Source organism: Vanessa atalanta, chromosome 30 (assembly GCF_905147765.1).
Source record: "Vanessa atalanta chromosome 30, ilVanAtal1.2, whole genome shotgun sequence".
Taxonomy (NCBI): domain Eukaryota; kingdom Metazoa; phylum Arthropoda; class Insecta; order Lepidoptera; family Nymphalidae; genus Vanessa; species Vanessa atalanta.
In genome coordinates, this window is record NC_061900.1 from 2083447 (window position 1) to 2098185 (window position 14739).

At 34.3% G+C, this 14739-nt stretch overlaps 2 protein-coding genes across 2 annotated transcripts in view; both read left to right on the plus strand.

Annotated features, from left to right (window-relative positions):
* The window catches only part of LOC125075228 (thyrotropin-releasing hormone-degrading ectoenzyme-like), a 42042-nt gene extending 36938 nt beyond the window's left edge, over positions 1–5104 (plus strand). Inside the window, exons 24-28 of the mRNA XM_047686921.1 lie at positions 224–350; positions 1059–1216; positions 3067–3153; positions 4059–4167; positions 4909–5104. Coding sequence (XP_047542877.1) covers positions 224–350; positions 1059–1216; positions 3067–3153; positions 4059–4167; positions 4909–5043 — 616 coding nt within the window. The 3' untranslated portion in view covers positions 5044–5104. The remainder of the gene's footprint in view (positions 1–223; positions 351–1058; positions 1217–3066; positions 3154–4058; positions 4168–4908) is intronic.
* Positions 5105–13116: 8012 nt separating this feature from the next.
* LOC125075395 lies at positions 13117–14739 on the plus strand. Its single transcript, XM_047687136.1, has 2 exons — positions 13117–13144; positions 13784–14739. Exons 1-2 carry the CDS (start codon positions 13117–13119, stop codon positions 14737–14739), a joined length of 984 nt encoding a protein of 327 aa, XP_047543092.1.

Below are 14739 nucleotides of genomic sequence, written 5' to 3' on the forward strand. Positions count from 1 at the left end.
AAAGCTTGAGTATTTAAACTCGCCTCCTCCGATCTCCGGTCCAATTTAGAGACCCCAGTAAATGAATATTGTATCATCGACTTTTGCTGAAGATGCTGTATAGTCGACCAGCTTCCGCCCATGGTGGGCCTCGCTTATGGGGAGCAGATTTTGGTAGTCTTTGATGCCAAACGAACTTTCACAAATTTCTGCCACCAGATAAAAGTTAATTCCAAATGTTCAGGTGGCTGAGTGGAGCCTTGCTGACCGCTGGTGTCGAGTGGGGTAACGAGAACGTTACAGAACAAGCGCTGGAGCTGTTCGACGCTTGGATGAACAACAACGAGACTATACCGGAAATATACCAGGAGGTGAGTTCTTTTTTTAATTTTTTAGTTAAGCTGACGATCTAATTCATTCATTCTAAGTGGATCAAGTTTCTGCAGCTGGAAATGACTAAATGAATGCGGTAGGCTAAACCTAACTTCGCACTTTGGATGAGAAATATCTGACAGTGGACTTCCATTGGCTGAATGATGTTTGTGGTCATTTGATCATTTTCGCCAAGGGATTTAAGGTGTTAAGTCCCCTGTACTTGTAACCTGGCTTACTCACAATTCAAATTGGAACAACGTTTTCTCAGTAAAATAACTGGTGAATGGTTGGTATCTGTAAATTTCTGAATCACGCTAACGTTTCGATCGCCGCAATATATATAGGGTACGCTTTAAATATAGAGATAAGACGTCAGGCGAACGATAGTGACGTTAAATCGTGAGGCTACGACCTTATGTGCTTCTCATCAAACCGACTACGTCCTGAGCCGAGGTGTGATCTCATAGGAGACATCCTCAGGATGGACGTCACTTAGAGCCTAAAAAGACTGAAAATAATTATTAAGGCGGACTCTAGTACTTGCCGAAACGGTGACGCTGTAAGCTACCAGCTTACAGCGTCACCGTTTCGGCAAGTACGCGCCATCACAAAAAAGGGAATATATTGGGTCGAGTATTTAGGCCTTGATCACATGATCAAGAGCAATACGCAGTTACCCGTAGTAACCGGCGGCGTGTCCTTAGGGCGCGTTCACGGCGGGCGTGCGGCGGCGCGGCGCGGCGGCGTGGCGGCGCGTGTGGCGCGCGCTGCTGGCGTCGCACGCGGCGCCGCGCCCCACGCACTCGCACGCCGCGCTGCTGGCCGCGCTCGCCGCGCCGCGCGACGACTGGCTCCTCTACCGGTGAGCACACACCCGTACCCATTCACTCATTCAGTGAACTACAACTCTGTCCACATTGGAACGAAGTTCTTTCAAACTAGCAGAACTTATCACGTAAGGAAAAATCGTTCTGCTACCTCCAGGCGACCTCTAACTCTCTGCTTCTTTTTAAACTCACTGTTTGACATTGCTTTTTAATAAAATAATCAAAACATTATTTTTTGTCATTGTCAAGCGTTTTCATTTTATTTTATTGTGTCTGTTATTAAATACAAAAAGTACTTCGTTCCAACTGGGTGTCTCACGACATACCTCTTTTTTTCGTAGGAAATGTAGGATTCATACAGCCTTACAGTGAAAACATTTTTAAAATTGGAGCATAAGTTTTGGAGTTTACTGCCTACATAAAAATATATTTAAAATAAATGTTTTTTAATAATTACTCATATTTTGGATGTTAAGAAAAGCATTTCTGATAACGCGAAGAATTCATTTTCTTCCATTTTCTTCCGTAAATTCCACTCATTGAACGAATTCAAACTCATTACTCGAAAGTCAATAATTGTTTATTAAAATAGTGATTTCTTTAAAAATAATACCTATATTTTTGTTTTCATATTAATTAATATAAATTTATTAATATATTATACTTGTTCGTGTACGTGCAAATACAGTCTCATTCTCAAATGGCATAAACGCCATTTTGTTTGTCAAATCTTTCTTGAATATATCAAATTACTCTAAGTTATAAAAATCAAATTAAATCCCTTTATTCAATATGGAAGCATTACACTTACTTATGACTGAATCCTGGGATCCTGTTTTAGAACCGTAACCCTACAAAAGTGTTACCGACTCTATGCAGTCGAGTAACAGGAGTAACAAGTTTGTCTTTATTCCTTGTACCGATGCTATGAGAATCATTCTCATAAAATCATTAATTAAATAGATATTTTAAGTATATTTTTTTTCTTGTATAGTTTATTCAGCCAAAACTAATGTATTCTGAAGAATCAATGAGATCATGTAAATTTTTAACTAACTAGATTATTCGTGTACACAATTTTTTCACCCGTAATCTTCTGGTATTCTCTCTCTGATCGAGCACGGAGCAGGGCCCGCTGGATTGCAGTAATTAGGATTAAAAAAAAACTACTTTATACAGCATTTTTATATATTATATATTACCATATACGATTTATATATTATTTTGAATTAAAAAAAAAAAAATGTCAGTGTGAGCCACGCCTTCCAAGAAGACGTCAAGCTCGAAGTCCAGCGAAGATCTGCCGATGTTCAGTAAGAATATAAAATAACGCCACAATTTATAAAAATAAAATGTAAAAAATGGCACGGGCAACTGTGAACCCGTGGATGTTGTATAATAAATAAAAAAATCTTCCGGTATTCAATTATTTATCGTAGTAGAACATTTTGTTTCTCTTCAATAACATGAATCACGAATACCGAACGTCAAAACCTATGACAAACGGGTTTTGTTTCGATTTCAATTTATTGTAAACTGGTGAAACCTTTTTTTAATGATTTTATTTCAAAGTAAAATACATTAAAAACTAGTTCTCTATAAACGGCCACTTTTTTCAGCTGTCAAATTTTTTTTTTTTTATTAAAATCGTAACAATTTTTTAAATTACAATCGAGAATCCTCTTTATTTTTCTGCACATACGGCTGGAGCTCTTCGAAATGAGACCATAACTGATCTTACATGTGCAGCTATGAAATATATATATATTTTTCATTATTATTATTAGCTATCGTCCCATAATCGCTGGGACAAAAATCGGCTTACGCTATTAATATATAAGATTTTTCCATAAGATTACAGAATGTATATTTAATATGTGTCCAGATTCGCGTACACGGTGATGTCCAGCGAGGCGCAGCGCGGCCGGGAGTGGAAGACCTGGGTGACGTCACTATGCCAGGGAATTTGCAAGTGTGTACAGATATATAACATCATATAATACTCGGCCCACGGCTACGCTCGTATTTTAGGCGTTGATCGTCGACATTTAACGATAAAAGGGCCTATGTCCTTCTTATAGTTCAAACCTATTTTATACGAGATTCCATCAAATTCGGTTCAGTGGGTTGGATTCAAAAGAATTGCTTACCTACGCATTTAAAATATTAGTAAAGATATTTAAATTAAACTTTGCATGTGTATATAAGCCCCCCCCCCCCCCTCCTACGTCCAGTGTAAGTCCTCAAGTCCTCCATTATTAATTAGGAATACGTTATAACGTGTAACAGGCTTAGCCTGATGGGTAAATGATTTTAATAACATCAAAGTTCTAAAATTACCACTAATGCTAAGACCAAAGATGCATCGATACGCCTTTTTGCCGATACAATACGATAAGAGTATCGACTCTTAGAAAAATATCGGCGATACCGATACCGATACACTTATCGAATTTAAATAAAGGTAAAATAAATTTAAGTAGATATGTTGATTGATAGTTTTTATTTAAAAATTAAAATAAAACGTTACAGACTTGGAATGTGAATATCGGTAATTAAGCTCAGTAATTAAGGTTCATTGATAAGAGTTAGTAACTAAAAAAAAACATTAATCCAATTTTTGTTTAAAAAACAATGTATTATCTCGTTTGCAACGAAAATGACAAAACAAGAGGCGCGTTTACATTACTTTTTTAAAACATGTAATTTGAACAGTATCGTTGTATCGGCCAGAAAAATATCGCCGATACCGATATATCGGAAAACCTGCTGTATCGCCGATATATCGGTATCGGATGCATCCCTATTTAAGACTATACGACATTCAAATAGTCTTGATAGTTGATAAGTCATTTTAATACCAATTGTCGAAACTAGATGGCGCGGCGCTGCTGGTATCTGGAGGATATTGAACATGGTGAAACTTCCGCCTTCCGCCTTGCAAGCTGCAGCGCGGTGTCTCCATCAACCTGGAGACTATTATAGGGTAAGAACAGTCAACCCCCTCTTAAAACAGAATGCCCCCCTCATTAAAGATTTTCAAGAGACCTTCTAGGTGCAACTCACCGAAAGTCTGAGATATATTTAAGTTTGTCGATTCATATATTCAAATTTGTTAAAATCAAAACATTTATAAATAAGGCATATCATTCAACACAAGATTATATAGATGATAAAAAAGCTTGGAGCTAATAATTGCTGACTTCCAGGCAGGATTTGTAATCTATAATTGTATTTAACTGACATAACTTTGTATTTCTAATGTTGCAAAAGAGTAACTACTGAGTTTCTGACGGTTCTTCACGGTAGAATCTATTTTCCGAACCGGTGGTACCTTAACATTAAATTCGACACTGTTTTAATCAAGCATTTTTTTTCTTTTGACGTTTATACTGCTTTAAAATTGCCTGTTGACTTCCAGGCAGGAGACATAACATACATATATAATTGTATTTAACTAACATGACTGTATTCTTAGATGTTGAAAAAGAGTAACTTTATTACCGGTTCTTCTCGGTAGAATCTACATTCCGAACCGGTGGTAGCTTTACTTTAAACAGTTTGTTAAATGACGATTCAAAAGTGCTTGTTAAAGCCTACTTGAATAAAGTATATTTTGTTTTTTTTTTATGGCTCTTTCAGTGTTGTATAAATAATTAAATGAGTATTATTTATTTTCCATTATAAAATGACTGCCTACTTAATTTATCTGTTAATTTCGTGATAGTTTAAGGAGTTATTCGGAGACGAAAAGGGCGCCGCGATCGCGTTAGACACAATTGCCCTTAACACTGCGTGGGTGTCTCGCGCTGATGGCGATCTACTCTCGTACTTCAATGCGGTGAACAAACAAACGGATTAAACATCATTATATATATATTAAGAAGTCCTGACGTTTGATAAAAAACATGACATGTGATTTTTTTTTTTTTTGGATCGAAGTTCTTGTACGCGGCTTCAGTGCACTGGTAAAAATCGTTACATGAGGAAAAAGCGTTATGCCTCCATTCTACCTTTCTCTATCTTTCTCATTCTCGCTGTCTCTTGCTATGCACAACGAGATTATTTTGTTAGTAGATATTTCGATTCGATTGCGGTAGTGATAATTTGTTATAAAATCGACGCCCTGAATATTTTCTGAAACGTATTTTGGATAATATGATCATCTGTCAGATGTTTTTCGTCAAACGTTGGGAACTATTAATTACAAAAGGTACTGTATCCAGTAAAGCGGAGAGAGGAGTCTACTGGACTTGAGTAGACAGAGAAAGAAATATCGTTACCCTTATCTTTGCTTTTGTGGATACCGTTCCGTGAACAATTTGTAGACAATCTTTGTGACGAATTTGTATACACAACTCAATATAATTACCTATATTTATCACAGATCATGTTTGCAATCGTTTTGACGTTGACAGTCGACGTCAACTGTCAAATCGGTTTGCGAAATTCAACTCAAGAGTTGCGACGAATATTAGGTAACTCGTCGTTGAACCCTTTTTGGAGCTGTATTAAAATATATCGTTAGCCAAGTCAATAGCTTATTTAAAAGACTTAAGGTGAGCTCTTTAGAAGTATTTCAGACTAGTAAGGATCCTGTAAATCAATAACCTAAAGATTGACAATGTTGCACTCAAGTACCAAAAACTGTGAAGCTGTTAGTCCTACACCCGAACTTGGTCATGTTGGATTATCCCAGCGGCTTATAAGAGTTAAGGAATAGATGTCTCTGTGTGTTATCTATAATACATATTTTACAGTCCATTCCAATCACAAGAAGACAAAAGTGAAATAAACAGACGTCAAATTGATGCGATATCATTGGTCCATTTAAATGATGTTCATTATGGATTGGTTAGTAGAAGGCGTTTTGAATGTCGAAAGAGTTGTCATCGACACGTCATTTTAAACGTCAAACATAAGTGACATTACGAGGTGACAGGATAATTTCGCGCCAAATATTAAAATGCCAGACTATCGATTTTTATGTGAATATAATAATCGTCGCAACTCTAGTTTTAAATTCACAATTAAACGCTTTCATTATCACAATAAGTGAATATGAATCACTATCAAGTTCGAATTGTCATTTTAATATTTAAAATTTGACAGTTCTTTTGACATATCTTCAGTGTTGCTATATGAGTTTTTTATTTATTTAAATATAAATTAATTCGATACAAATATGTATTTAAATTATTAGATTTATATATGTAGTTTGTATAGCTGCTTTTCTTTTAAAATATAAGGATGCCTTCAAGTAGTATTAATATATAGCAATGTATTATATGAAAATAACACTTGTTGTAACAACGTATAAACATATATACATCAGTTAATCACGCACTTATATAGATATATTTATTACATTTCATATAAATATTTCCTCTCTTTCGCTTATATAGTGTATTCATCGTGTAGATAGAGACAGCAATACACCAGTCAGTTCCATGACGCACCAGCGACAGTGACACAACAAAACAACAGTGCTGCCAACAACAAAAAACATAGCATTGTTGCCAACTGTAGTAAATCGTGTCTAATTTTTTCATACACAATTTAAATTACGAACAGTTTTTACATTCACATTAAAGTATTAACGTATTTATGTATCGATATTACGCATCCCGTACCCCGCACACCCTTTTCACACCAAAGTTCCGCTTCGCGCTCAAATCCTATCTGTCAGTGACCACGTTTTTATTTTACAATATATTTATGTAATCAAGTACATGTTACATTTAATAGTGACTGTTGTGAAGTCGCTTTCATGTTATGAATTTTAAAAATAGATAATTGGCTTATACCTTTCTTGGGCCCTGATATCCAAAATCAATACGTACCCAATCATGGCTATCGGTGATTAAAGTAAGCGTAGTGTTACCATAAACAATGTAGACATGTGTTTTAACATGTATTTGTAACTAGATTCTTTATGGGAATTTTCTAGAAGCTTAGTTTAATTTAGTTAATAATATGCAATTTAGTTTTTAATGAATTTAGTCAATTTTAGTATGACGTATCATAATTTTTTTTATGTAATACTGTCTTCGTTAGTTATAAGTCAAAGGCGAAAATCATTTTTAAATCAATTCTTTTTTTATTGTTCTAATAGATATTTTAATAACGATTACATCACTAATCTTAGAAAGAATAATAATATAAAAAAAACATTATGACTGAAATAGGTATTAATCACAACAATGATATTTTATCTGTAGACTTGTCAAATTTGACATTAATTGTTTTGCTAAAGTATCAAATGTATCGGAGAATAGTTCAATGAATGGCGTTAAATACGCTAGACACAATAAGTGTCAAATTTGATGTGTGCCATCTGTACTATATTCCAACCGTAACAGGAAAAAAATTAAATAAACTACATTTGACAGCAAATTGACGCGATATCATTGGTCGAGAGCTTGATTAATCTATGATATCCACTATGGGTTTACGAAAGAATGGCGCTTTGAACGGCGATGAAACTGTTATCGGAATTTTGGAAGTAAAATTAAAGTGGAAATCTTGTATTATAAATAAAGATATATTAATCACGAACTCTTAGTAGTGCACAATACAGCTGAGTTATTAGCAAATCGCATGAAATACGTAAATCAAAGGTTTGTTTATCTTTTTTCCTAGTTCCATTGGAATAGTCTACACATTCTTTGCTTTAAGTTAGAGTCAGGCACTCTGGGAGGCGACAAGAAACAGCCGGCTAAATTGTCTACAAATAAAATATCATTGTACAAAATTTGATATTAAACACAACACGTAATTATTCAACTTCATGATCTAATGGAGCTTTACAACATTCCATAGAGGTTTTATGGAAACAATATTCTTATAAACGTATTATAACCGTTCAGAATAAAGACATGCGTGACGTAAAAATATTGTTCACATAAAAGGACTCTTTAAATGGTTTGGATAATATTGATTAGAGAAATGTATTAGAGACGAAATTAGAAAAATGAAAATTTTTGTATATTTTTTATATGATCGGAAAAATTTTATATTCTAGATTTTTCTAAAGTCTTTGTATTTAAAACGTTCCGACCAGTAGTGTATTATTAATAGTAATCGGTTGTGCGACGCTGATCGATGGCAGTACAGTTCAATAAACTTTTTGCTGGGGCGACACATCGCTGTAATGATTGTTGAGAATTTGACGGAAACTTTGTTAAAATTATAACACGTTCTTCGTCTTCACTATTGACTCAATGTTGCTAGCATTCTTGCGGTCATTCCGTACTTAGTCATAATTCGTACAGTAACCATTTTTAATTTTATTTATGTATTAATTAAGATCTTAATATTAATAATTATTTTTTAATGCAATATCTATAAAACTTAAACTAATTACTTATTGACAAACAATAAAAAAAAGAAAATCGCTTGACAAAATGTGTGAGGAATCTTTCTTTTTTTTTTGTTGTTTATGTAGACAAAGATCTAAAAAAATAGAAGGAATATTTAAAAAAAAAACGTAAAAATATTTGGATTTGTTTTGCTAATAGGTATATATTTTAAGGTTTCGAAGATAAGAACCAAATTAAATTAATGTTTAAATGTCTGTTGGAGAATTGGACTTTAAGTTAACAACTGCTTAAGTAAACAATAGCATCAGTTATGTTTAAATAATGTTTGCAATAGAATCGACACCATCCGCCATATTTTAGTTATCAAGCTTAAGTTTTTTTTCAGTTTGTCGATATTAATATTTAAGGTCTCCAGCTATTGTTTGAAATTTTACACACAGTTATAGTATATATGTTTCTGTAAAAGCTCGGACTAAGGTAAATCTTAAGATTTTCCAGTAAAACCTAAGACTTACCGACATGAGTTGGTAAATGTAAGTATTTATTATACAGGGACGACTTTTTCGGACTTTTACCATTCCAACCTAACCTAACCTGACATCTAAATTCTAAGATTTACCGAGTGAATGATGGTAAGAGTTCAAATCCCAAAGTTTTATGGACATTTACCATTCATAATCGGTAAATCTTGGGTTTTACTGGAAAATCTTAAGATTTACCGCAGTTCGAGCTTTTACATATATAAGTAATACATTACAAAATTTTAATAGTTTTTGTAAATTGATAAAACAAAAGCGCTCTCTTCAAAAGTCTGTTGAAACGTGCTGCCAGTAATAAAAAAAAATCTACTTAGATTTTAGTTTAAAAATTGTACCAAACTTTTTATACAATTATGCCAAGTTCGTAGATCTTAATTATCTGTAAATTAGATTTGTTTTTTTTTTTTCATTTAGAATTGACAAGTCAGTTCAACCGTCAAGTTTTGGATTCCAGTCATTTAGCTCTTAAAGTGTGTAAAATAATTATAAGTCTCTGAAGTTTTTGTATCTGCTTTTGTAATAAACTTTCCTGATGTAAATCTGGTTTTTATTGACGAATAAATACTTACAGCATCGTCTGTTTTAATTTGACCCTGTAGATTATTATAATGAGGTCTTTGACATTGGTCGTTCTGACTGATTTCTGTACGGCGACCAATCTTAAGGGAGACCAGCGAACTACACAGAACGTGTTATAGTCCAAAAGGATATATGCAAACACAGGGACGGGAAATCTAATACCAATGGAAATAGTTCAAGCGCCGGACCAGCACTTTACGCGCTTTCCGAAGTTCTGGAGATTACACTTCCAGACTCCGGACTGTTGACAGATCAATATTTAGATCTAGACTTAAGTAAATACAATTCCGAGCGCTTTGACTCTCTTATTTAAAAAAGTAATTGTGCCTGTCTTAAATATTCCACGTAGAGAAATATTAATTAAATCCAACATCTCTGCGCAAAGTCAAAAGATCAAGAAGGACGCAAACATAAATATGGTCAAATGGAAGAACTGGAGTACAGTACCAGCGTACTGGGGAGCAGTACTCCATGTGAGGCCAAATTTGCGGCTTGAATAGTTTTGGGTGAAGTATCTCGTCTTGTCTTGCTGAGCACTCCACACTTTTTAGATGCCTATTTGGTTTTACCTTCCAATTGACTGGCAGAACTGATCGAGATTCGAAACATTAACGCTCAGGATTCCGATACTAGATGTGGTGGCCAAGGGAATGTTTTTAAATCGTGGAGATAGAGATTTTTTGAAGCGTCCTTTACTAGCGTTCAAATTCTTGTATTTTTGAGGTTGAATTGGACTAGATTTACCCGATCCCAGTCCGAAACTTTTTTCGATTCGATTTCAGACACAAGTTTCATCCGATGCTCGACTTGTTCCCGAGAAATATTAGTGCGACCGGATAATTGTACAGTTAAAAAATTGTAATATTGTTCTTGTAATATCTCAATGTTTTTAATTAATAAGAAATATGATAAGATAAATAAACATAACAAAAACAATAACAGTTTTTTTACGTTTACTTGGATAACGTTAACTAATCCTTAGAAGATATATCCAAATAAGAAACAGAAAATTGTAGGTCTTAAAAGGCATACAGAAATCTTTTAAAGTACGCTCATATAAAGTACCTTACTTTCCAATAAAGTACCTTAAATACATTGTGCATTTAAATTTTATAGAACAATATAGCCCTCTATATAGCATGTAATTTAAATGTTTTTTTTTGTAGATATTACAGATTTAAACCGCAGGGACATAGCGGTTTGTATTGTCTAATGACTGAAAAACTGTGAACGTTGTAAGTCATTCTGTAGTATATTTAGTATCAGCATTATACCCGTGCGAAGCTGGGGCGGGTCGATAGTGTTCTAATTATAAAAATAAATAAAAGTGTGTCTCGGGACGCCCGACAGAAGTGATAATTTAAACCAATCTAAGTTGAACTATTTAATATTGACATTGTTTAACTCGTGAAATGCTTAGGTCTTATTTTTTATGTATGTTAATTTAATAATGTAAGGAAAGGTTATTTATTCATAAAATATTTTATTGATTATAAAATATATTATATTTTTATTTACAATTCTTGAAGATGTACATTAGAATTTTGTGTATGTTCATTATTAGTAATATGCCTGCCTACCGCTGTCATATGCGTAAGATAAAAGGGAAGCCAGACAGACTGGCGCCGTTACGCGTTACGTAACGATGCGGTTTATCCTCCCATAAGAAGTTATCACTTTAAAAATGGATGGGATTTATAATTATCGGAAAAAGTGTCAACTAGATTTGGACGCGCTCTAATGAAGCGTTGCGTCGATGGTAATGGAGTGGCCATCTTGGGTCGACGGTTACACTCAAGATTTCCCGCGTACCACGTATGCGACGAATCGCTAATATCCATTTATCTTTTAATCTCTTGTAGTAGATTCAGTGATTTATATGTGTTTGTGTTATATATTAACGGATCGATATTGTGAGTATATCGGTGTGAATTATTACATTAAAGCCTTATTGAATTTTCATATACCATTGATTATGAGTAATCCTGATATTGTCAGTAAAATGTCCGTAAATATATTTAGTTACTAACTTTTGGCGTACTGTAAAATATTAAAAATCAAAGACAATCAGATTTAGACATAGACAATTTATAGCTTTCGGAAATCGTTAGCTTTTTAATAAGTTCGAGTCTGATTATTTTATTGTTTGTTGCTTGCTTTGCTGTTCACTTGACAATTACATCGTAGACGATTATTGTAGCCATCTTAATTTAAATCTAATTAAATCAAAATTGTCTTTATTGTACACCAATAAACACATAATTTAAACACGTTCAAGAAAGATGCACAGAATTTGGTAACCAAAATATTATGTTAAATCTATAATAGATAAAAAATAAATATACAAATGCGAAAATAACTCTGTCTGTTGCTTTTTCACTACCAAATCACTGAAATTTGTTGATATTTAATATGAAGCAAGTTTAAACTCCAAGGAAGGACACAGGCTACTTTTTATGCCTTCCACCTGACCAAACTCCTGACATAAAACTTGATTGACGTTAGAGGCGACAACTAGAATTCTATATTTTAATTTTTTAAAGATTTATTAACAAAATTTCGTATCTGTGCTGTTTATCGTTGATATTCCTCGTCTCGAGTCAATCCTAGATAAGGGATATTGTCAACATGAACGTTTGGTTTTATTTACCTCGAGAGATTTGATCTTAGCGAACATTGCGTTTTAAATAAACGCCTTTAGAAATGCAATGTGCTTATCAATTCAAATCCAATTATTTTCCAATAAAGCGTTAAATGACATTCTACAACGTTTATTAAGAGTATGTTTCAATTATAAGATTTTATGAACTAGCTGTATCATCTGGATTTTACTTTTAATAAATACATACATAACATACATTAGCAGCCTGTAAATTTCCCACTGCTGGGCTAAAGGCCTCTCTCTCCCTTTGAGGAGAAGGTTTGGAGTATATTCCTCCAAAATGCTCCGATGCGGTTTGGCGGAATACACATGTGGCAGAATTTCGTTGAAATTAGACACATGCAGGTTTCCTCACGATGTTTTCTTTCACCGGCGAGATCGAGATGAATTATAAACACAAATTAAGCACATGAAAATTCAGTGAAATCATCGGTTAAGATGCACGCGTTCTAACCACTGGGCCATCTCGGTTCACTTTTAATAATAACATTTATTTATAGAAGTGATAACTTCTTATGGGAGGGTAAACCGCTTCGTTACGTAACGCGTTACGACGCCTGTTTGGCTTCCCTTTTCCTTATACAGTTAGCTGCGCGTTTGTTCTTTAATAGAAATGAAACTCAAGTCGAAATGTTCATTTAAAAAATATTCAACATACAGACAAGTAAAGATTACACATCAATCGCCTATATGTAAGTACGAACCATATCAAGTTGTAACTGTGTACTTTCTAAACGTCGAAATTAATTCTATAAAATAGTCTAAAATACATCTCATTTGAATATTGTCGAATGCTTTATAGAATGTATTTTAAAAGGACGATTGAATTTTTAATGATTATTTTCAATTTTCTATTGTATGGTAAGTTTCGAGAATTTTTTTTTTCGTCGTTGCAAAGTTCAAGGTAGTCTTTAGTAGGGTCAGGTAAGACACCATGCATCCATCCAATATTCTACTTGTATTAGAGTTATTATTATTATTGTTCCCAAGGTCAGTGAGGAGCTGTGAGGAATGTCTAACTATCTTATCGAAGCCAGTGTCTGGGGGCAGTTTCAGTTTCACCACTAAGCATTTGGTGGTTTATTTGCTCGACCGTTCCTATGCCAAAAAAAGGACATTGTACAGACATTTTTTTTTTTTTTTTACGTTCGGTACAAATGTTTTGTCAAAATAAAGACTTCGTCATATTCTTTATTCAAGAGGGCTCTTTGAATTTTTTTTTTTGAGGTTTCATTTTAAATAAAGAAAATTTAAAGCAACTGGTGCGGAATGTAATTTGATTTCTGTTTCCTTCCTCTACCTTAAGGTTGCGTGGAAGAGATCGCTGTTTTAGCGTTAAGGTCGCCTCTTGTGCAACTTTCTTAAACGTGACTAAACTATGTGTTTACTGGTGTACGATAAAGAGTATTTTGATTTGACCTGAGTTAACGAAAGCCACAGACAGAGCTTATTTTGCATTTATAATATTAGTAAAGATTTAACGTATTATTTCGGTTTCAGTTGAAACAGCACCATCGCTTTCGAACCTAAAACTAAACTTGGATGGCTACGATAATCGTCCACGGTACAACTGGCCAGCGAACGAGCAAGCAACAAACAGCGACAGAATCAGACTCGAACTGATTGAAAAGGCGATAGATTTACTAAATACACAAACACAAGACACGAAACGAAACGACATCAACAACTGCCTTTATAAACGTGACAGTTTGATGAATATACTCAATTGTGTCAAATATTTTGTCGACAAAAGCAAAGAGAGACGAAGCCAGAACCATTTCCCGAAGAATAACAAACATTATCAATATAATATAAAGAAAGATTTTAATGAATACGACTCGGACGAAACGGATCTAACTAAAACGTATCTCAACAAATCATTTAACGGTCGAAGCAATTTCTCACAAGATTACTTGGACGTTGCAGATCTATTGCGAACGAACGCTGATACTAAAGACGACAAAACGAAGAATAGGTACGTTCCCAAAAGTGTGAAAACGAAAAATAAATACGGTAGATTCGATTACGATTTATCTAGATTCAGAAAGTATAATCCGAGTCGTGAAGTTAGGAAAAGTCGGTCTGACTCGAATTCCGACTACAGTGCGTCTAGTGGGTCACAGGAAGTCGATCGAAAGCGAAAAGGGATGCAGCGTGATCACAAGACAGCTGATAAATCATTTGACGTAGACAGCAGCGCAGAAATAAGTTCTGAAGAAATGCAAATTCAAAAAGTAAAACCTAAAAAATTAAAGAAAGCCATTCCCAAAGTGAAGAAAGCCCAAGTTCTATACATGCAAGGTCCGTCGAGATTGTACCAAGAAGACAGTCGGAGAAGGTTACCGTACTTTTTTCCGAAAAGACTTCACTGGGACGAAAACGATATAAAGAGCCTGAGGAATTACTGGATTAATGGACCGCAAGGTAAATATTCGGGTTATCGGATACCTTATTAA

Coding starts and splice junctions, on each gene's coding strand:
- LOC125075395 (XM_047687136.1), top strand. CDS start 13,117: ATGATTATTTTCAATTTTCTATTGTATG. Junction 13,145..13,783: donor TTTCAATTTTCTATTGTATG/GTAAGTTTCGAG, acceptor TTTCGGTTTCAG/TTGAAACAGCACCATCGCTT.